This window comes from Nomascus leucogenys, chromosome 7b, assembly GCF_006542625.1.
Source record: "Nomascus leucogenys isolate Asia chromosome 7b, Asia_NLE_v1, whole genome shotgun sequence".
NCBI lineage: Eukaryota > Metazoa > Chordata > Mammalia > Primates > Hylobatidae > Nomascus > Nomascus leucogenys.
In genome coordinates, this window is record NC_044387.1 from 60,445,164 (window position 1) to 60,466,991 (window position 21,828).

Genomic DNA, 21,828 nt, shown 5'->3' on the forward strand with positions numbered 1-21,828 from the left:
AAACTCTGGCCACAAAGATCACGCGGATATTCTTGGGGACTTGGGTATGCCTAGCGAAATGTGCTGTGCCTAGGCCTCGAACTCCAGCCTGCTCTCCGGCAGCCCACAGCAATGCGCCTGCCAAAACCTTAGGCTGCAAAACTCAGCGCGGCCCAGAGCTCGCCTCCAAGTGCGCCCCGCACACGGCAGGCTTTTGGCGATGACTCGCGTCCCACCCAACCTAGCCCTGGCCGCAGTCCCAACTCCCGCAGTTCACAGAGGCCGCGGCGGTGAGCGCAGCCGATGCCACATCCCCAGCGGCAAGCTGCGGGAACCTGTCTCCTCTCTGGGGCGACCAAACGATACGTCGATGCCGCAACTGACCCGACGCCGGAGCCCGGCGACGTCCTTACCGTCGCTCTTCAGGTACACGCCCCCGTCAAAGGCGGCTCTGCGGCCCTCTCGCGAGAGAGCGCCCATGGTACCTCCTTCCTCTCAGTCGTCTGTCTCTCCCCGCCCCCGGAGTGATTGCGCGGCTTCCTCCAGAGGGCGGGAACCTTGGACGTGGCGGGGCTGGGTCAGCCAGGGCGCTGGGCCTGGGGCGCTTGGCTCAGCCTCTCGCAGGCTGGCCTTCCGCGCTGCCGTGAAACCCCCGACAGGCCCCACGCCTGCCCAGGTAGACCGGCGCCCGCCCGAGTGACGCCTGGCGTGTGGCCGCGGGCAGGCGGCTCTGTGCGGCGGGGCGGGAGGGTGCCACACCTGTGCGGGCGAGGGCGGGGCGGAAAGGTGCGCAGGCGCGCTCGGGGGGACCAGCCCCTGGGAAGTTGCGCAGCCGAACTGGCCGGCTGGGCGCGCGCGCTTGCGGTGGCGTAATCTCTCAGCCTTTCTGTGTCTCCTTTCCTCCGCCTCAGTTTGGGGCGGGTCGGGGGAATGGCTGAGGAGATGGAGTCGTCGCTCGAGGCAAGCTTTTCGTCCAGCGGGGCAGTGTCAGGGGCCTCAGGGTTTTTGCCTCCTGCCCGCTCCCGCATCTTCAAGATAATCGTGATCGGCGACTCCAATGTGGGCAAGACATGCCTGACGTACCGCTTCTGCGCTGGCCGCTTCCCCGACCGCACCGAGGCCACGATAGGGGTGGATTTCCGAGAACGAGCGGTGGAGATTGATGGGGAGCGCATCAAGGTGAGCGGATGGGGGACTGTTGGGGAGGACGGGATGACAGGTGTCCCAACCCCACCGTGGGCTGGTCGCTGGCCCTGTGCACGGTGTGTGTGCGCTCCATTTTTTTCTCACGCTGATGAGATTGCAGTTGGGGTTGGAAGGATTCATATACTGCAAACTTCTAAGGCACTGTTTCCCAGACATCAGTGTGCATGCGATTTACCTGGGGATCTTGTTTTTGAAAATGCAGTTTATGATTTAATAATCTCGTTGATGATGCAGGTGCAGCTAGTCCGTGGACCACACTTTGAGTTCAGGAGTGTAGGGCTTATCTACCGACCCATTGACTGTGTGTCGTGTGCTGGGAGTCAGTCAAATATAAACGGAGGAAAAACAGTGAAATTGCGCGAGAATGGAAAATTCATTTAATCAGTAATAGTTATTAAACATTCATTCGAGCAGTGCCTTCGGTGTTGTGGAAGTAAAGCCCTTTGCCTTTGAGGAAGTACTTAGGTATTGTCTTGCATACAGTTTTGCTGTAGTAGTTTCTGTATGATACTGATTTTAGAAAAATCTTTTCCTGCAGAAACATTCTATATGTGATAGTTCCTACTCAGGTTGCCAAAAGCATTTCTCATGATGCCACCTCAGACACACTCCCAATTCTTTATTCCCTTTAAGTCGTTATTTTTGGTCCCTAGGACTGGGGACACTGAGTGACAGTAATAGTGGAGAAGGTAGAATAGGCCTCAAGGCAGGTTTGAGGTTCTGAGGGGTTGGAATCTAACAGTGGAATGAGGATCAATGACAAGGCTTAGGCCTCTTGATGGACACACCTTCATAGCAAGCCACCACTAAATACCACCTGTTGGTGCCACTCCTTAAAACATAGGTGGAACTACCTTGCCTTATACTACTGCTTTAAATCCACAATCATCTTTATCTCAGTCTCTTGGTGGGGATGGAGAGTGGTGGGAGAACAGGCTTGCTTCAGACTTTCCTACCCTCGTATCTTAGAGGCAAGAACAATTTATTTTTCAGTTCCCTAATCATCGCCCCCCACCCCAACAGGTTATACTGCTAATGATGGTAAAGGTGAAGTAAGCTGGGTTAAAAGAAATTAACCTTTCTTTGGTGCTTTTGTCTTTTAATTTTTCACATTAGTATTTCATGTCCCATATGAGCTCTCAGTGGTGGTTTTGGAGGTGCTTTGTATTAGGGAGTTTAGAAAGATTTGTATACTTGCAGGAGAAAAGATAGAATAAAAGGCTAAACATTTTTCACCAGAATTAGGTTTGGCCCAGAAGCCTTTGGGGTGAAAAATAATGGAGCTTCTGAAGTTCCAAGGGAGTTAAGTTTGGGAGAAGCAGGAATCTGGGAAGTACGTGGGCTTTGGAGCCCAACTAACCTGGATTCAAATCTGAACCTACGAAAGGGTAGGGATGGGCTGTGTGTCCTTACTAGGGTGACCGACTTTGCCCAAGACTGTCCAGGTTTTAAAACTGGGTCTCACATCCCGGGGATCCCCTGTATTGGGCACACCAAAATAGTTGGTCACCCTGGACCTTAGGCAGATTCTTTAACCTCTCAGTCTGTTTTTTTCTTCCGAAAAACTGGGATCATAATACCTTATCAGGCTGCTGTGAGGATCAGATGAGGACGTATGTGAAGCACCTGGTTCATAGTTGGTACCTTTAAAAAGATTCTTTGTCTTTCCTAGTGGCTTAACATTATTTTTCCTGTTTGCCACCATTAGTTCTGCAGTTGTACACCCAAAGTTGAAAGCAGAGATAGTGGAAGGCATAGGTAGACAGCTAAGAGGAGAGAAATTTAAAAAACAAAACAAAAACGGAAGTAGGAAATTCTTTCAAAAGTGGAGAGAATGAGGGTGGGGGAGGAGTTGGGATTTGAGGGCCCTTTATCTGTTCCTGGGTTGCCATTTCTACTTAAAGATCATAGATGAATCAGATGCAAATTTAAGAGATAATAGTATTGAAAAAATATAAAGCATGTGCAGTGTATAAAGTCAATTACCTAACTACTGAGGTGAGTGCTGGCAGTGATAAATAAGACAGAACCACAGGTATGACGAATCTGGGAGCACAGAGTTGATAATTCTGGTTGGGAAGAGCAAGGAGAAAATATTTTTTGGGGAGATTATTTCTACTGAACTTTAGCCTAACTTGTTATATTGATGTGGACTTGGATACTGAGATCATTTTTCTTCGAAGGCCCTAGCCGTTGATTGTACCACCAATGGTGAGACTTGAGAGAGATTTTTATTGTGGTTGAAATGACTACAGACATGTTCTGAGGTTTCTGTAGTAGGAAAAGATATAGCTATGTTGGGCATTTTTTTAAAACCACAGAGCTTAATTTTTTTTAGTGTCCTTTTTTTCTAAAACTGAAAAGTGATATAAAGAGCTTTATTCTATGTGCTGCTTCTGCTGCTTTTTGGTTAACCTGTAATACATCTTGAATGCTGCTGAAATGTTCATATTATGTCTTTGGAAAATTGTAGCCTGATCTAAAATGACATTTTTCCTAATTTTTCATCTTAAAGCTGGAAAGCTCTATGTTACTTTACTAGTAAAATGCCATTCTAGACATTATTTCTTTGATAAAAATGAGATATTGCGTTAAATGTTTTGATAATCATGGACTAGAAAATTTTCAGAAAGCATGACTTAACAACAGTGCCCTTTCAGAATCCGTTAAAATGTTTTATGAAATGTAAGAAAGCCTGTATCTGCTAATCCATTCCTAAGCAGTATGTGCAGGTAATTGAAAGAGGAAAATCTTGTTTGCAAAATTTTGGAAGTCGAATAAAATTATAAAATTAAATTCCTTAAATAAAAATACATTTGACTTTTAAATTGAGACTCCTAACTCTAATCCTTATGCTCCTTCCTCATGTGTGTATCCCCTTCATGACTAATTGTATTCCTTTAGCACAGTCGTTTCCCAGTGGCAGACACACCAACCCATTAAAGCCTGGTGTTGTATTTAATCCGGCCTCCCATTAGAGGTCAGCAGTTCCTACTTGAATAGTTTAGTAGCTTACTTTTTTGTAGCAGTAGAAATGAAATGTTCCCATGTTAAGTGCAAAATGTTAATATTAACTAAAGGAAAATAATCAGGACCTCTCCCCACACTGGTAAAACAAATATTTAATGAGTAATTGCTGGAAAGAAGACATTTTGATAAGCCCACAGAATTAAGATACGGCACAAGGGTCAGCAAACTATGCTTGAGGGCCAAAAATGGTCTTTTGCCTGTTTTTACATGGCCACAATCTAAGAATGATTTTTTATATTTTTTAATGTTTAGGGAAAATATCAAGATTTCATGATACATGAAAATCATATGAAATTCAAAATTCACCTAGGTTGTACTACTTTAATCCTTCTTATCCTTGTACTCTCACCCCTCTCCTTTGCTCTCTGAGTCCAATTGGTTTTCCACCTGCACACTTTCTGTTAACTGTCTTGTCTTCAAAATTATAGTTCAAGTCCTTTTTTTAAGCCCTCTTTGAACTGTTGCAGCAGCTAAACAGTTACAGGAGCTCGACTGATCTCCCAGTCCTCAGTTAATGCTCATTCCTTCAGGAGAGAGATGGTAATGGGAAAAAAAAAAACGCAGTGAAAGAATAGGGAGGGAGGATGGATAACTAAGATTACTGTTCCAAATTGTGTGTATTTTTTCCTCTAAGGCGATAACTAATACTTTCTCTCACTGCTTGCTCTCTTCCTTATTGCCATTATTATTCTGTAATTAAATCCTTTATTTAAAAAAAATTTTGACCGGGCATGGTGGCTCACGCCTGTCATTGCTTGAACCTGGGAGGCAGAGGTTGCAATGACCTGACATTGTGCCACTGCATTCCAGCCTGGGTGACAGATCAAGACTCCATCTCAAAAAAAAAATTTCATATATATGTACAATTCCTTCATATAATACTTAATGAATCTCTACTTTAAATTCCAATATCAAGTTTTAACAAAAATGGCAACCTAGCTACTGCTAAATACTAATAGTAGATTCTTGTTGTTGATGACAGCATTTTTTTTTTTTTTTTTTTACGGAGTCTCGCTCTGTCGCCCAGGCTGGAGTGCAGTGGAGCAATCTGGGCTCACTGCAAGCTCCGCCTCCCAGGTTCACACCGTTCTCCTGCCTCAGCCTACCAAGTAGCTGGGACTACAGGTGCCTGCCACCACTCCTGGCCAACTTTTTGTATTTTTAGTAGAGACGGGGTTTCACTGTGTTAGCTAGGATGGTCTTGATCTCCTGACCTCATGATCTGCCTGCCTCGGCCTCCCAAAGTGCTGGGATTACAGGTGTGAACCACCGTGCCCGGCCATGACAGCTCTTTTGGTGGTTTTATTATCCAAAATGAGAAATGATCTGACTTTAAATTGATTTAATACTCTTTTTGCTTGACCTAAAATGTTAAAGGTTTTAAAGTTTTCCATCTCTGATTAGCTCTCAAATTTCCTTTTCCCCTATTCTTTCAAACACATTTTTATTATTTCATGTAAAAGACCATCTATATAAGAACTACATAAGAGTTTCTGTTAACAATTTAAGTTGTAAAACAACATCAGAACTGGTATTAGTAACATCTCAAGAGAACTCTTTTTGCTTTTTGTATGTGGAGTAGAAATGTGTGCGTCTGGTATACAGAATCAAATGGCAAATCTTTGAAATAAATTTTAGCTTTCTGGAGTCTGTCTCAACCTCTACTGGTTCTGAGTGCTGCCAATTCATGTATTGGTCTGTGTTCACTTAAACCCTGTTAAAATTTTAAAATAAATAAATTTTAGCTTCCTAGGAAGACAAGTAACAAATTTTTGTGACTATTTGAAAGGAATACTGCCTTTAAAATGAAGAATTTGGGCCGGGCGCCATGGCTCATGCATGTAATCTCAGCATTTTGGGAGGCCGATCAGTTGAGCTGAGGAATTTGAGACCAGCCTGGGTAACATGGAGAAATCCCATCTCTACAAAAAACACAAAAATTAACTGGGTATGGTGACACACTCCTGTAGTCGCAGCTACTCAGAAGGCTGAAGTGGGAGGATTACTTGAGCATGGGAGGTGGAGGTTGCAGTGAGCCAAGATTGTGCCACTGTACTCCAGCCTGGCGAGAGTGAGACCCTGTCATAAAAAATAATAATTTTTTTTTTGTGATAGAGTCTCTGTCACCCAGGCTGGAGTGCAGTGGTGCGATGTCAGCTCACCACAACCTCTGCCTCCCAGGTTCAAGCCTATTAAAGGCGTGTGCCACCACGCCTGGCTAATTTTTTTGTATTTTTAGTAGAGACGGGGTTTCACCATGTTGGCCAGGCTGGTCGTGAACTCCTGACCTCAAGTCATCTGCCCACCTCAGTCTCCCAAAGTGCTGGGATGACAGGCGTGAGCCACCACGCCTTGCCAAGTATATATTATGTTAACTTTATAATGTTTAAAGTGGCAATAAGATTGATGTGAGCACATATTAGCCATTTTTCCTAAGATATTTAAGTATTAAATTGGGAAACATTTCTCTGAAAATATTTCCTAATTTAACATTTACCAGATGAAAGCATCTCGCTTCCTTGGGTCCAAAAGTGTCATTTTCTCTTCTTTTTTAAACATCATGAACCATTCCACTCATAGCTAAGCCTCAAGAGTTTTCTAGGCTTTGCTTTTCGCCTAGTGTCTGTCTTGTCTGTTTCCTTCAAAGTTTTCTCTAGCCTTTTATGGCCAACAGTTTTTAATCAGTTGTCCTGTCGTGTATTGGCTGGGTCTCTCGCTGCTCCTTTCCTGTCTCCTTGCCTTCTCATCTCAGTGTGCAGGCCTGGAAGGCAGCAGGCAGCAGTAGCCCTAAGCCTTCCTATCATTTAGTTATTCCATGAGAGAAATTTTGAAGCTTCTTTTTAAATATTCCTTTGTAAATGCCTCATTAATTATTAGTTACGTTTATGGCTCTACAGTAAAGTGTAGAGTTATTTCAGGCTGGGCATGATGGCTCATGCCTATAATCCCAAAGCTTTGGAAGGCCAAGGTGGGAGGATCACTTGAGCCCAGGAGTTTGAGACCAGCCTGGGCAACATCCATCTCTACAAAAAGTTAAAAACTTAGCTGGGTCTGGTGACATGTGCCTGTGGTCCCAGCTACTCAGGAGGCTGAGGCAGGAAGATTGAGCCTGGTAGGTGGAGGCTGCAATGATCCATGATTGTGCCACTGCATTCCAGCCTGGAGGGGCTGAGTGAGACCCCGTCTCAAAAAATAAAAATAAAAAAGGGGTAATTTCATACCTCTGTGTTCTGGAAGACTTGATATGATTAGAAAGCATAAAATTTTGAACAGGATTGATGGGAAGAGGAATACTGTCTTTTGTTTTTTTTTTATTATACTTTAAGTTCTAGGGTACTCAACGTGCAGGTTTGTTACATATGTATACATGTGCCATGTTGGTGTGCTGCACCCATTAACTCGTCATTTACATTAGGTATTTCTTCTAATGCTATCCCTCCCCACTTCCCCAACCCCACGACAGGCCCTGGTGTATGATCTTCTCCACCCTGTGTCCAAGTGTTCTCATTGTTCAATTCCCACCTATGAGTGAGAACATGTGGTGTTTGGTTTTCTGTCCTTGTGATAGTTTGCTCAGAATGATGGTTTCCAGCTTTATCCGTGTCCCTGCAGAGGACATGAACTCATCCTTTTTATGGCTGCATAGTATTCCATGGTGTATATAATGTTTTAAGCAAATTATATTCACAAGATAAAAAATAAAAAGCACACAAAAAGAAAATATACCAATGTCTATCATTGGTGTACATTTGGGTTGGCTCCAAGTCTTTACTATTGTGAGTAGTGCTGCAATAAACATACGTGTGCATGTGTCTTTATAGTAGCATGATTTATAATCCTTTGGGTATATACCCAGTAATGAGATCTCTGGGTCAAATGGTATTTCTAGTTCCAGATCCTTGAGGAATTGCCACACTGTCTTCCACAATGGTTGAAGTAGTTTACAGTCCCACCAACAGTATAAAAGTGTTCCTATTTCTCCACATCCTCTCCAGCACCTGTTATTTCCTGACTTTTTAGTGATCACCATTCTAACTGGTGTGAGATGGTACCTCATTGTGGTTTTGATTTGCATTTCTCTGATGGCCAATGATGATGAGCATTTTTTCATGTGTCTTTTGGCTGCATAAATGTCTTCTTTTGAGAAGTGTCTGTTCATATCCTTTGCCCACTTTTTGATGGGGTTGTTTGATTTTTTTCTTGTAAATTTAAGTTCTTTATAGATTCTGGATATTAGCCCTTTGTCAGATGGGTAGATTGCAAAAATTTTCTCTCATTCTGTAGGTTGCCTGTTCACTCTGATGGTAGTTTCTTTTGCTGTGCAGAAGCTCTTTAGTTTAATTAGATCCCATTTGTCTATTTTGGCTTTTGTTGCCATTGCTTTTGGTGTTTCAAACATGAAGTCCTTGCCCATGCCTATGTCCTGAATGGTATTGCCTAGGTTTTCTTCTAGCATTTTTATGGTTTTAGGTCTAAAATTTAAGTCTTTAATCCATCTTGAATTAATTTTTGTATAAGGTGTAAGGAAGGGATCCAGTTTCAGCTTTCTACATATGGCTAGCCAGTTTTCCCAGCACCATTTATTAAATAGGGAATGGGAAGAGGAATATTGTTTAGTCAGTCTCATCTAAAAACAAAGGGTTTTCTTAGGATTAAACTTCTTGTTCTTCTTCTTCTTCTTTTTTTTTTTTTTTTTTTTGGAGACAAGGTCTCACTCTGTTGCCCAGGCTGGAGTGCAGTGGCACGATTATGGCTCACTGCAGCCTTGATCTCCTGGGCTCAAGCGATCCTTCCACCTCAGCCTCCCAAGTAGCTGGAAGCACAGATGCATGCCACCACTCCCAGCTCACTTTTTTTTTTTTTTTTAAGAGACAAGGTCTCACTTGTAGAAACAAGGTAGAGACAAGCTCTCACTGTGTTGCCCAAGCTGGTAGAGACAAGGTCTCTTTTGCTAGAGACAGGGTCTCACTGTGTTGCTCAAGCTGGTTTCAAACTCCTGAGCTCAAGTAATCCTCCCACCTCAGGCTCCCTAAGTGCTGGGATTACAGGTGTGAGTCATTGCACCTGACCTGGGGTTAACATTTATCATTACCGCTTACATTTGTTGAGGACATCCACAGTTCTTTGAGGTGGGTCTAAATTCTGCGTAATCATTTTTTTTTTTTAGTTTGTTTTTATAAATGACATGCGTGTTTGTTAAGGAAAATAGAAAAGTAGAAATAAAGGGAGAAATTACCTTGGAGACAACCATTGTTAATATTTTGGTATATTTCCTTTTTGTGTGCTTTTTATTTTTTATCTTGTGAATATAATTTGCTTAAAACATTATAAGTCATTTTTCATTGATGAAGTGATGCTTGAACATCTGAGTTACAGAAAATGTTATTAGAAGAGAAAAAAATCAGCTCTAGTTCCCTTGGATAGCTTTTATATAGGTCATCCAATTTATTAGCAAAATATCTTTTTAAATGCTAAAGATAGAATTTCAAGGGTCTTTTCTTTTTTTTTTTTTTTTTTTTTTTTTGAGACATAGTCTTGTTCTGGAGTGCAGTGGTGGCACGATCTCAGCTCACTGCAACCTCTGCCTCCTGGGTTCAAGTGATTCTCGTGCCTCAGATTCCCAAGTAGCTGGGACTACAGGTGCATGCCACCACGCCCTGCTAATTTTTTGTATTTTTGGTAGAGACGGAGTTTTGCCCTGTTGGCCAGGGTGGTCTTGAACTCCTGAACTCAGATAATCTGCCTGCCTCGGCCTCCCAAAGTGCTGGGATTACAGGCGTGAGCCACCATGCCTGGCCTCAGATATATTTTATTTGCAGATATTTTCTCCCATTCTGTGAGTTGTCTCCTCACTTTGATAGTGTCCTTAGAAGCACAAACTTTTTTTTTTTTTTTTTGAGGCAGGGTCTTACTCTGTCACCCAGACTGGAGTGCAGTGGCATGATCTCAGCTCACTGCAGCCTCTGTCTCCCAGGCTCAAGTGATTCTCCCACCTCAACCTCCCAAGTAGCTGGGACTACGGGCACCTGCCACCACACCTGGCTAATTTTTGTATTATTAGTAGAGATGGGGTTTCACCATGTTGGCCAGGCTGGTCATGAACTGCTGGACTCATGTGATCCACCTGCTTTGGCCTCCCAAAGTTCTGGAATTACAGGGCTGAGCCACTGTGCCTGCCCTCTGCCGCGCGGCCCTTCCCCCCCAACCCCGGCTCCCCCGCCACTTTTTTTTTTTTTTTTTTTTTTTTTTTTTTTTTTTAAGAGACAGGGTCTCCCTATGTTGTTCAGACTGGTCTTTTTTTTTTTTTTTTTTTTTTTTTAATGGAACAACATTTTGATTTCTTTTTTTTTTAATTTTTAGAAGTTTTTGTGGATACATAGTAGGTGTATATATTTATGGGGTACATTATATGTTTTGATGCAGGCATGCAATGTGAAATAAGCACATCATGGAGAATGGGGTATTCATCCCCTCAAGTATTTATCCTTTGAGTTACAAACAATTCAGGCCAGGTGCAGTGGGTCATGCCTGTAATCCCAGCACTTTGGGAGGCTGAAGCAGGCAGATTGCTTGAGCCGAGGAGTTGAGACCAGCCTGGCCAACATGGCGAAAACCCATCTCTACAGAAAGATAAAAAAATTAGCCGGGTATGTTGGCTTGCACCTGTAGTCCCAGCTACTCAGGTGGCTGAGGTGGGAGGATTCCTTGAGCCCAGGAGGTTGAGGCAGCAGTGAGCTGAGATCGTGCTGCTTCACTCCAGCCTGGGCGGTAGAGCAATGTCCTGTCTCAAAAAAAAAAAAAGCCAATTACATTATTTAAGTTATTAAAAAATATACAGTTATTATTGACTATAGTCACCCTATTGCCTATCAAATAGTAGGTCTTATTCATTTTTTCTGTTTTTTTTTTGTACCCATTAACCATCCCTATCTCCCCTACCCCGAAGCCCCACTACCCTTCCCCAGCCTCTGGTAACCATCCTTCAACTCTCTATGTCCATGAGGTCAATTGATTTGATTTTTAGATCCCACAAATAAGTGAGAACATGTGATGTTTGTCTCTCTGTGTCTGGCTTATTTCATTTAACATAATGATCTCCAGTTCCGTCTATGTTGTTGGAAATGACTGGATCTCATTGTTTTTTATGAATGAATAGTACTCCATTGTGCATATGTACCACATTTTCTTTATACATTCATCTGTTGATGGACATTTAGGTTGCTTCCAGATCTTAGCTATTATAAATAGTGCTGCAAAAAACATAAGAGTCCAGATACCTCTTTGATATACTAATTTCCTTTCTTTGGGTATATACACAGCAGTGGGATTGCTGGATCATATAGTAGCTCCATTTTGAATTTTTTGAGGAACCTCCAAACTGTTCTCCATGGTAGTTGTACTAATTTACATTCCCACCAACAGTGTATGAGGGTTCCCTTTTCTCTACATCCTCCCCAGCATTTGTCATTGCCTGTCTTTTAGATACAAGCCATTGTAACTGGGATGAGATGATATCTCATGATAGTTTTGATTTGCATCTCTCTGATGATTGTTGATGTTGAGCACCTTCTCATATACATGTTTGCCATTTGTATGTCTTCTTTTGAGAAATGTTGATTCAAATCTTTTGCCCATTTTTTATTAGATTATTAGATTTTTTGCTGTAGCGTTTGAGCTCCTAATATATTCTGGTTATTAATCCCTTATCAGAGGGGTAGTTTGCAAATATTTTCTTCCATTCTGTGGGTTGTCTCTTCACTTTTTTGTTTCCTTTGCTGCGCTGCAGCTTTTTACCTTGATGTGATTCCATTGTCCATGTTTGCTTTGGTTGTCTGTACTTGTGGGGTAATGCTTAAGAACTCTTTGCCCAGACCAGTGTCCTGAAGATTTTCCCCAATATTTTCTTGTGGTAGTTTCATAGTTTGAGGTCTTAGATTTAAGCCTTTAATGCATTTTGATTTGATTTTTGTATATGGCAAGAGATAGGGGTCTAGTTTCATTCTTTTACATGTGGAAACCCAGTTTTGCCAGCACCGTTTATTGAAGAGACTGTCTTTTCCCCAGTGTATGTTCTTGGCAACTTTGTCAAAAATGAGTTCACTGTAGGTGTGTGGATTTGTGTCTGCATTCTCTATTCTGTTGCATTGGTCTATATGTTTGTTTTTATGCCAGTACCATGCTGTTTTGGTTGCTACAGATCTGAAATACAATTTGAAGTTAGGTCATGTGATTCCTACAGTTTTGTTCTTTTTGCTTAGGAGAGCTTGAGATATTCTGGGTCTTTCATGGTTCCATATAAATTTTGGGATTGTTTTTTCTCTTTCTGTGAAGAATGTCACTGGTATTTTAATAGAGATTGCATTGAATCTGTAAATTAATTTGGTACTATGGACATTTTTTAGCAATATTGATTTTTCCAATCATTGACGTGGAATATTTTTCCATTTTTGTGTGTGTATGCTTTAATTTCTTTCATCGGTGTTTTATAGTTTTCATTGTAGAGATCTTTAACTTCTTTGGTTAATCCCTAGGTATTTAATTTTACTTCTGTTATTTTGTTATTTGTTTTCTGGTTGTTTTGTGGTCTTCTCTTCCTTCTTTCTTTCCTTCCTGTCTTCCTCGAGTGAAGGTAATTTTCTCCTGTGATATGATTTAGTTTCTTGCTTTTTATTATTTGTGTATATTTTTTTGGCTTGAGGTTACCATGATGTTTGCAAATACTATCTTGTAACCCATTATTTTAACCTGATATATTACTCCATTTTTACACTGCTGATAAAGACCTGAGACTGGGCAATTTAAAAAAGAAAGAAGTTTACTGGACTTACAGTTCCACGTGGCTGGGGAGGCCTTACAATCAAGGCAGAAGATGAAAGGCATGTCTCACATGGCAGCAGACAAGAGAAGAGAGCTTGTGCAGGGAAACTCCCCTTTTTAAAACCATCAAATCTCTTGAGACTTACTCACTGTCATGAGAACAGCATGGGAAATACCTGCCCCCATGATTCAGTTACCTCTCACAGGGTCCCTCCCACAATGTGTGGGAATTCAAGATGAGATTTGAGTGGGGACACAGCCAAACCATATCACCTGATAACAAGTTAACACTCTTTACACAAACAAAAAACTAATAGAAACTGTATGCCTTAACTTCATCCTCCCCACTTTTTAACTTTTTCTTGTTTCTATTTATATCTTATTGTATTGATTATGTCTTGAAAAGTCATCGTAGTTATTATTTTTGATTGGTTCATCATTTATTCTTTCTACTTAGAATAAGAGTAGTTTATACACCACAGTTACAGTGTTATAATCTTCTGTATTTTTCTGTGTACTTATTATTACCAGTGAATTTTGTATCTTTGGGTGATTATGTATTGCTCGTTAATGTCCTTTTCTTTCTGGTTGAAGTGCTGCCTTTAGCATTTCTTGTAGCAGAGGTATGGTATTGATCAAACCCTTCAGCTTTTGTTTGGGAAAGTCTTTATTTCTCCTTCATGTTTGAATGATATTTTTGCCAGATATACCATTCTAGGATAAAAGGTTTTTTTCTTCAGCACTTGGAAATATATCATGCCACTCTCTCCTGGCATGTAAGGTTTCCACTGAAACATCTGCTGCCAGACCTATTGGAGCTCCATTGTATGTTATTTGTTTCTTTTCTCTTGCTGCTTTTAGGATCCTTTCTTTATTCTTGACCTTTGGGAGTTTGATTATTAAATGCCTTCAGGTAGTCTTCTTTGGGTTAAATCTGTTTGGTGTTCTATAACTTTCTTATACTTGAATATTGATACCTTCTAGGTTTGGGAAGTTTTCTGTATTATCCCTTTGAATAAACTTTCTATCTCTGTCTCTCTTTTTTTTTTTTTTTGAGACAGAGTCTCGCTGTCACCCAGGCTGGAGTGCAGTGGCGCGATCTCAGCTCACTGCAGGCTCCGCCCCCCGGGGTTCACGCCATTCTCCTGCCTCAGCCTTCCGAGTAGCTGGGACTACAGGTGCCCGCCACCTCGCCCGGCTAATTTTTTTTTTTTGTATTTTTAGTAGAGACGGGGTTTCACCGTGTTAACCAGGATGGTCTCGATCTCCTGACCTCGTGATCCGCCCACCTCGGCCTCCCAAAGTGCTGAGATTAGAGGCGTGAGCCACCGCGCCCGGCCTCTCTGTCTCTTTCTTTACCTTCTCTTTAAAGCCAGTAGCTCTTAGATTTGTCCTTTTGAGGCTGTTTTCTGGATCCTGTAGGCCTGCTTCCTTGTTTTTTATTCTTTTTTCTTTTATCTCCTCTGTGTATTTTCAGTTAGCCTGTCTTCAAGCTTGCTTATTCTTTCTTCTGCTTGATCAATTCTGCTGTTAAAGGACTCTGATGCATTCTTCAAGAATCTCTTTGTTGAATTTATCTGGTAGTATTCTGAATTCCTTCTCTGTGTTATCTTGAGTTTCTTTAGAACAGCTATTTTGAATTCTCTTCTGAAAGGTCACATATGTGTTTCTCCAGGATTGGTCCCTGTTGCCTTGTTTAGTTCATTTGGTGAGGTCATGTTTTCCTGGATGGTGTTGATGCTAGTAGATATTCTTCTGTGTGTGGACATTGAAGGATTAGGTGTTTATTGTGGTCTTCACTGTCTGGGCTTATTTGTAGCTGTCCTTCTTGGGAAGGCTTTTCAGACATTTGAAAGGACTTGAGTGTTGTGACCTAAGCTGTATCTGCCTTAGGGGTTACCCTAAGCCCAGTAACACTGTGGTTCTTGCAGACTTGTAGAGGTACCACCTTGATGGTCTTAGACAAGATCCAGGAGAATTCTCTGTATTACCAGGCAGAGATGCGTGCTTCCTTCCCTTACTTTCTTCCAAACATACAGAGTCTCTCTTTCTCTCTCTCTGTTCTGAGCCACGTAATACTGAGAGTGGAGTGACATAAGCACCCCTGTGACCACCACCACTCTGACTGCACTAAGTCAAAGTCCCCTTTACTTTTGCCTCTGCACTAGGTCTAGACTGCACTAGACCTGAAGCCAGCATAGCACTGTGTCTCACCCAAGGCCTGCGGTAGCCACTCCCTGGCTACTGCCTATGTTCACTCAAGGCCCTAGAACTCTACAATCAGCAGGTGGCAAAGCCAGCCAGGCCTGTGCCCTTCTCTTCAGGGTGGCAAGTTTCCCTAAGCCTTGGGTTGGTCCAGAAGTGCCTTCCAGGAGTCAGGGACTAGAGTTAAAAATCTTAGAAGTCTACTTGGTGTTCTGTTGTACTGTGGCTGAGCTGGCACTCAAACTGCATGGCAGTCCTTCCCACTCTTCCTCCCCCACCCTTTCCAAAGACAGAGGAGCTTCCCACTTGTAGCCACTGCCACTCCAGGCCATGAGGAGTACTGCCAGACTACTACCAATGTTCCCTTAAGGCCCAAGGGCTCTTAAGTCCCCTTGTCATGAATGCTGCCTGGCCTGGGCCTCACCCTTCAGAGTAGTGGGGTACCCTCTGGCCCAGGGCAGGTCCAAAAATGCTATCCAAGAGTCAAGTCCTGAAATCTGGGACCCCAAGGGCCCCCCTGTGGCCATGCTGGTACCTAAGGTAAAAGACAAAGTCCCCTTTTGCCTCTGCTTTTCTCAAGCAGGAGTTTTGCCCTATAGCCGCCACAGCTAATTATGTGCTGAGTCTCACTTGCAGTCAGCAAGTCTCAGAGGTTCGCCCAAGGCTGTCAGTGTAGTCCCTGGGTATGCCAGCTGGTTTTTCAGGGCCCACGGGCTCTTCAGTTAGCAGTGATGAATGCTGCCAGGACTGGATTTTTTCCTTCAAGGCAGCAGGTTCCCTTCTGCCCAAGGTGTATCTAGAAATGTCATCTAGGAGATAAGGCCTGGTATGAGGGCCTCACAACTCTGACCAATATCTTATCCTGCTGTGGCTGAGCTGGTATCTAAGATGAAGACAGTGTCCTCCCCACTCTTCCCTCTCCTCTCCTCTCCTCTCCTCTCCTCTCCTCTCCTCTCCTCTCCTCTCCTCTCCTCTCCTCAAATGGAAGGAAGTGGTCTTTTTTGGAGCTGTGAGCTGTGCAGCCTGGGGTTAGGGGAGGGGTGATGGCAGCACTCCCTTGGCTGCCCCAGCTGGAGTCTCAGTATGTCTCCTGTCTGCCCCAGCCCACTGTCTCTGGGCCTAGTTTACCACTCGGAGTTGCCTCAGAGTTGCAATGCTTGTGGCCTAGACCGCCTTTCACGTTTACTTGGAGACACAGAGGGCAAGGTTTGTGGGAACTCATGTTTGGACTGCTGGGATTGCTGGTTCCCCTCTGGCTGGGGCTGGGTTAAGTGTTCCCTCTGTGGGTAGACATCAGCTGAGTTTGGTCCGGTTTTCCTTTTTGCTCTAACAGGGCAGAACTGAATTCAGTGCCTCTCAATTGCTGTGTTGTCCTTTTCCCAGTGCCCAGAGAAGCTCTCTGTACCACACCGCTGCTGCTGGGGGTGCGGGGGGTGGGTGTTGGCAATTTGGGACTGTTTTTTCTATCTCTTCAGTTCCTCTTTCAGCAATATGAAGTTAAAACTAGGTACTGAGTGCTCACGTGATTTTTGGTTCTTATGAAGTTTTTTTTGTTTTGTTTTTTTCTGTGTAGATAGTTATTAACTTGGTGTCCTTGCGGCGCAGTTGGGGGCATGATAGGTGGAGCTTTCTATTCTGCCATCTTGCTCCACCCTCCAATTTTATTTGTGCAGGCTGGTCTTAAACTCCTGGGTTCAAGTGACCCTGATGGCTTGGACTCCCAGAGTGCTGAGCTACTGCATCTGGCTGCATAAATATTTTTAATTTTGATGAAGTCCAGTTTATTTTTTTCTTTGATTGCTTTTGCTTTAGGTATCATATCTAAGAAACCATTGCCTAATCCAAGGTTCCAAAGAGTTAAAGTTTTAGCTCTTAAATTTAGGTCTTTGATCCATTTTGAGTAAGTTTTTATACATGGTGTGAGGCAGGGATCCAGCCTCATTTTTTGCATGTTGTCCAGCACGATTTATTGAAATGACTAATCTTTCCTGCTGTTGAATTGTCTTGGTAATCTTGTTAAAAATCAGTTGACCATAGATATATGGGTTCATTTCTGGATCCACAGTTCTGTTCCATTGATTTCTGTGTCTGATCTTAGGCCAGTTTCACACAGTCTTGATTACTGTAGCTTTGTAGTAAGTTTTGACATCTATAGTTTTAAGCATTTTAATTGTATGTTGAGTGTTTTTATTCATGCTTTTTTTCTAGCTTTCTTAAGTTTTCAAGGGGGCCTGGATTTCATAGACATACACATACATGTATATGTTTGTTTGGAGGCTGGATCTCATAACAACATCTTTTCCTAGGTTTAATATTTTAAATTAGACTAGTGAAAGGTAAAGAGGGGTGTATAGTAACGAAATTTATAGGAATTAAATGCTTAACATGTTAACACCTGATATATTTTTCTCTTAACATTTTAAAATAAAATTTTGAGGTAAATTTTATTTAAACAAATTGGATTTACTGAAATTTAGAAAATCCTGTATTGAAATATTTGTTCTGACACTTGTATTATAATTTAATTGTGAGGTAACTGGTATCATGAAGTCTGGATCCCATAGGTAACACTGAAAAGACATTATGGAAGGGAGAAATCAAAATATTTTAAGTGAAGAGGTAATAAAGACAATGCAAGATGATTACATTTCTTGATATGTATAATTGGAATGAGATTTTCAGTTTTCCTCTTTTTCTTCCCATTTTTAGATCCAGCTATGGGACACAGCAGGACAAGAACGATTCAGAAAGAGCATGGTTCAGCACTACTACAGAAATGTACATGCTGTTGTCTTCGTGTATGACATGACCAACATGGCTAGTTTTCATAGCCTACCATCTTGGATAGAAGAATGCAAACAACATTTGCTAGCCAATGATATACCACGGATTCTTGTTGGAAATAAATGTGACTTGAGAAGTGCCATTCAGGTACCCACAGACTTGGCACAAAAATTTGCTGACACACACAGTATGCCTTTGTTTGAAACGTCTGCTAAAAACCCCAATGATAATGACCACGTGGAAGCTATATTTATGACCTTGGCTCATAAGCTTAAGAGCCACAAACCATTAATGCTTAGTCAACCCCCTGATAATGGAATTATCCTGAAGCCTGAACCAAAGCCTGCAATGACGTGCTGGTGCTAAATAACAGTCTTTATTATATTATCTAATTTTGACTAAAACACTTTTGAAGTATGACAGTAATAAGTCATAAGATTTAATCTCAACTATAATGGGTCATCTTGACACTTTGCTGTTTGTCATTGTCATGCTTTTGTATTTTGTATCTACTTAAGTTTGTCACTGTGACAACACAGGAAAAGTTGGTTTTCAGGTGAGATTGAAAATGAAGCAAAGATAGGATGAATCTGAACATCTCTCCATCTAGAGCCCAATGAAGGAAGCTTCAAATGAGAACATGATGAATTAAAAGGATCAGTAACTGTTCAATCTTTTGTCCTAGGATTGGAAAAAAATGTTAAAGGTTTAGGACACACCTAATAGTATGTCCTTTGAATGGGAGGTGTTCTTAATAGGATAAAAACTGGTATTTGCCTCTCCCCAGAGTACTTTTTTTGTTTTTTGGTAGAGACACAGTCTTGCTATGTTGCCCAGGCTGGCCTTGAGCTCCTGGGCTCAAGCAATCCTCCCACCTCAGCCTCCCCAGTACTGGGACTGTAGGTACTCACCACTGCATCTGGCCTTTCTTTGTTTTATTAACATATTTAGTTTTGTTATTATTGGTATGTTTTAGAGCCAAGACTTTAGTTCCAGTGGGATAAGAAGGCATAGAATGTTTTCTGGTTCCCAGTCTATAAAGAATGACTTTTCCAAGAGTTCTAGATGTTTGATTTTCTAATTAATACTTATAAGAGCTACAAAAATCATTATTATTTTTAAAAGAGTTATTTGAGTTTCTTTCTTTTTTTTTTGAGATGGAGTCTCGCTCTGTCTCCAGGCTGGAGTGCAGTGGCACGATCTTGGCTCACTGCAACCTCCGCCTCCCAGGTTCAAGTGATTCCTGCCTCAGCCTCCGGAGTAGCTGGGATTACAGGCGTGCACTACCACGCCCAGTTGATTTTTGTATTTTTAGTATAGATGGGGTTTCACCATGTTGGCCAGGATGGTCTCAATCTCTTGACCTCATGATCCACCTGCCTCAGCTTCCCAAAGTGCTGGGGTTACAGGTGTGAGCCACCGCAACCAGCCAAGTTGCTTTCTTACTAAATCCTAATATGGAAAAATAAGTCAGATTTTAAGGCAAATAAAGGGACATAAGGTGCTTTGTATTTTATTTTGGTATATTTAAACAGTGAAAAACTAACTGAAAGCATATGAAGAGTTGTAACTTGGGGGAAAATAGGTAAACATAGCTTCTAGCTAACACAGGAGACCTATTCTTAGCCTTTACTAATTTCAAGCAGTGTATCTGGTATGGTATCTCTTGCTCTTCCTTCAACTCCAATAAATTTAATGACTAAATGCCAAGTTAACAAATCAACTTGCATTTGGATTGTAGCTGTGAAGGCACAACTCTAATTGCTATTAGTCTACATGTATTTCTGTAATAGTATTGTGTCGTATCAATTTTTAAGATGTCTACATTTTATGGTCACAACAAGTTATCCCTCCTCAGTATGAAAAATAAATTAGATATTGAAAAATGTCTATCCTTCAGTGATGGAAAGAATATTTCAAGCAGTTTTTTAACCTAAATACTTTTATTTTGAATTTAAGTCTTTGCACATAAAATATAGCAAGCTTACATATTAAACTATTTACGTAAATGGAATGTAAGCCATGACTTTAACTGAAGTGTTCACATTCACTAATTTTGATAGATTTCTGTCCTTAATACTTTTGGAGGAAATTAAGCCAAACGATTATTGTACTTACAATATTTTCAGAATGTGGGAAATCAATTAAAAATGTAATCTAATCTAGTTTAAGATTTTTGTTTAATCATCGTGGTGGTCCTAACTGGATAATTTAACTATAAAGACAAAGTAATTCTTTTAAATGAACTAACTGAAAATAATAATTATAGGAAGTGATTATTCCATTTTAAGTGTTAGAGCTCAAATTGGCTTTATTTGCATTTAGGGAGATCATTTTTCTTAATCATGCTGGAATTAAAAACTAAAAATTGTTTTACTTGTATCGAAATTAACCTTGATTTATAACTATTTTTGTAATAAAACAATGACAGCTGTAGTAACTATAATGGGTGTAACAACTTTTTTTTTAAAGAAGGGAATCTGTTTATCGCTTTTCAAAATATTTTCTAAAGTGGGGGAAGAAAATTTATAGACTTTCCAGGCACATTTATGGTTTTTTATTACTGTTATTATGGTTTTAAAAAGAGTAACTTTATTTCTTTTTGTAAGGAATTAGTAGTATCCTTTACAGTTCTGTGAAAGGACTTATTTTTTAACTTTATTTATTAGTTTTAAAATATTTGTATCTCATTTGTAACAATTTAATTTTTTATATGTATGTTTTTATTTTTAAAAAACATACCAGTTGAATGGGGTTAAAGCTTTCAGTATCTTAAAATATTTATAAAACATTTCACTGTTGCAAAATCACTTCCAAAATGATAGCTATCTAACAACTAATTACTAATTTTTAAAGAACAAATCACACATTTAAAAAATCCGTAGAATTTATTTTAACACTGACCTTTAATTGAAAATAAATAATTAAAATATCAGACATGTTTTGGAAAAGTCTTAATTTGAGAACACGAAAGGAAACTACCCCAGAATCTAATGTAGTTAGCTATTAATAACAATGCATTATTGAAAGTATATTACAAATACATGTTTCCTCATGAAATCTAAATAATTTTGTTGTGGAATAGTGTCACTGTTACATTTCCCCCATGAAGTTCAATAAACCAGCTTAGCCACCAAGAAATTGTGTTTTATTTTCTTTGTTTCGTTACTGGGTAGAGTATAAAATAAAACAATCTTTTTTTCCTCCTGGTTTCCAGATAATATTATATATGAGATACACTTTTAAAAACAACAAAAACCCCCAACCCATTGGAAATTTATTTTCTTGTATACATTTGAGGTTAAAGAACGCTTCAGGAAAAAAACTCACAGTATTAAAATTAACTGATAACATAGCTTTTGTATTTGTGTGGTTTAGTAATCCAACTTGTTTTAGAATACTTCAGTGCAAAAAGCAAATGGTGCAAGACGGGTTGATGTGTATTTAGACGTAAAAGCATTTAACAGAATGAATAACTATAAAAAGTATGAGAAAAGAGAAGGAACTACGTCTCAGGTATAAGATTGCAGTTACTGATTTAGACCCCATAGGATTAGGGATATGGGGGCCTCTGATGTTGATTCTGCTTCCCCTGGTCAGTTTATTTTACGTATAAGTTACCCTTGTTGTGTTCAAACACAAAATTGACATTATTCATGAAAGACTGCTTTCTTAATCAGATATTAAGACAAGAAGTTGGTCATGTATTTTGGGAGCACATTTGCTACAGCCTGTGTGGCAAGGCCGAATGCACTTGGTTTGTTGGAATAACCTGATTTATCAAACATTTATCAAGTATGGGTCGTG

The 21,828-nt window shown here is 40.8% G+C and overlaps 1 protein-coding gene across 1 annotated transcript; it reads left to right on the forward strand.

Annotated features, from left to right (window-relative positions):
- Positions 1-514: 514 nt before the first annotated feature.
- On the forward strand, positions 515-21,159 carry RAB33B (RAB33B, member RAS oncogene family). The gene is made up of 2 exons (XM_030816174.1): positions 515-1,158; positions 17,947-21,159. Exons 1-2 carry the CDS (start codon positions 910-912, stop codon positions 18,385-18,387), a joined length of 690 nt encoding a protein of 229 aa, XP_030672034.1. The 5' UTR covers positions 515-909; the 3' UTR covers positions 18,388-21,159.
- The last annotated feature ends 669 nt before the right edge of the window (positions 21,160-21,828 follow it).

What these genes read in the sequence shown, in the direction of transcription:
- RAB33B (XM_030816174.1), top strand. Translation starts at nt 910, where the DNA reads ATGGCTGAGGAGATGGAGTCGTCGCTCGAGGCAAGCTTTTCGTCCAGC. An exon ending in TTGATGGGGAGCGCATCAAG is followed by an intron (nt 1,159 to 17,946) that starts GTGAGCGGATGG and finishes TCCCATTTTTAG; the next exon opens with ATCCAGCTATGGGACACAGC.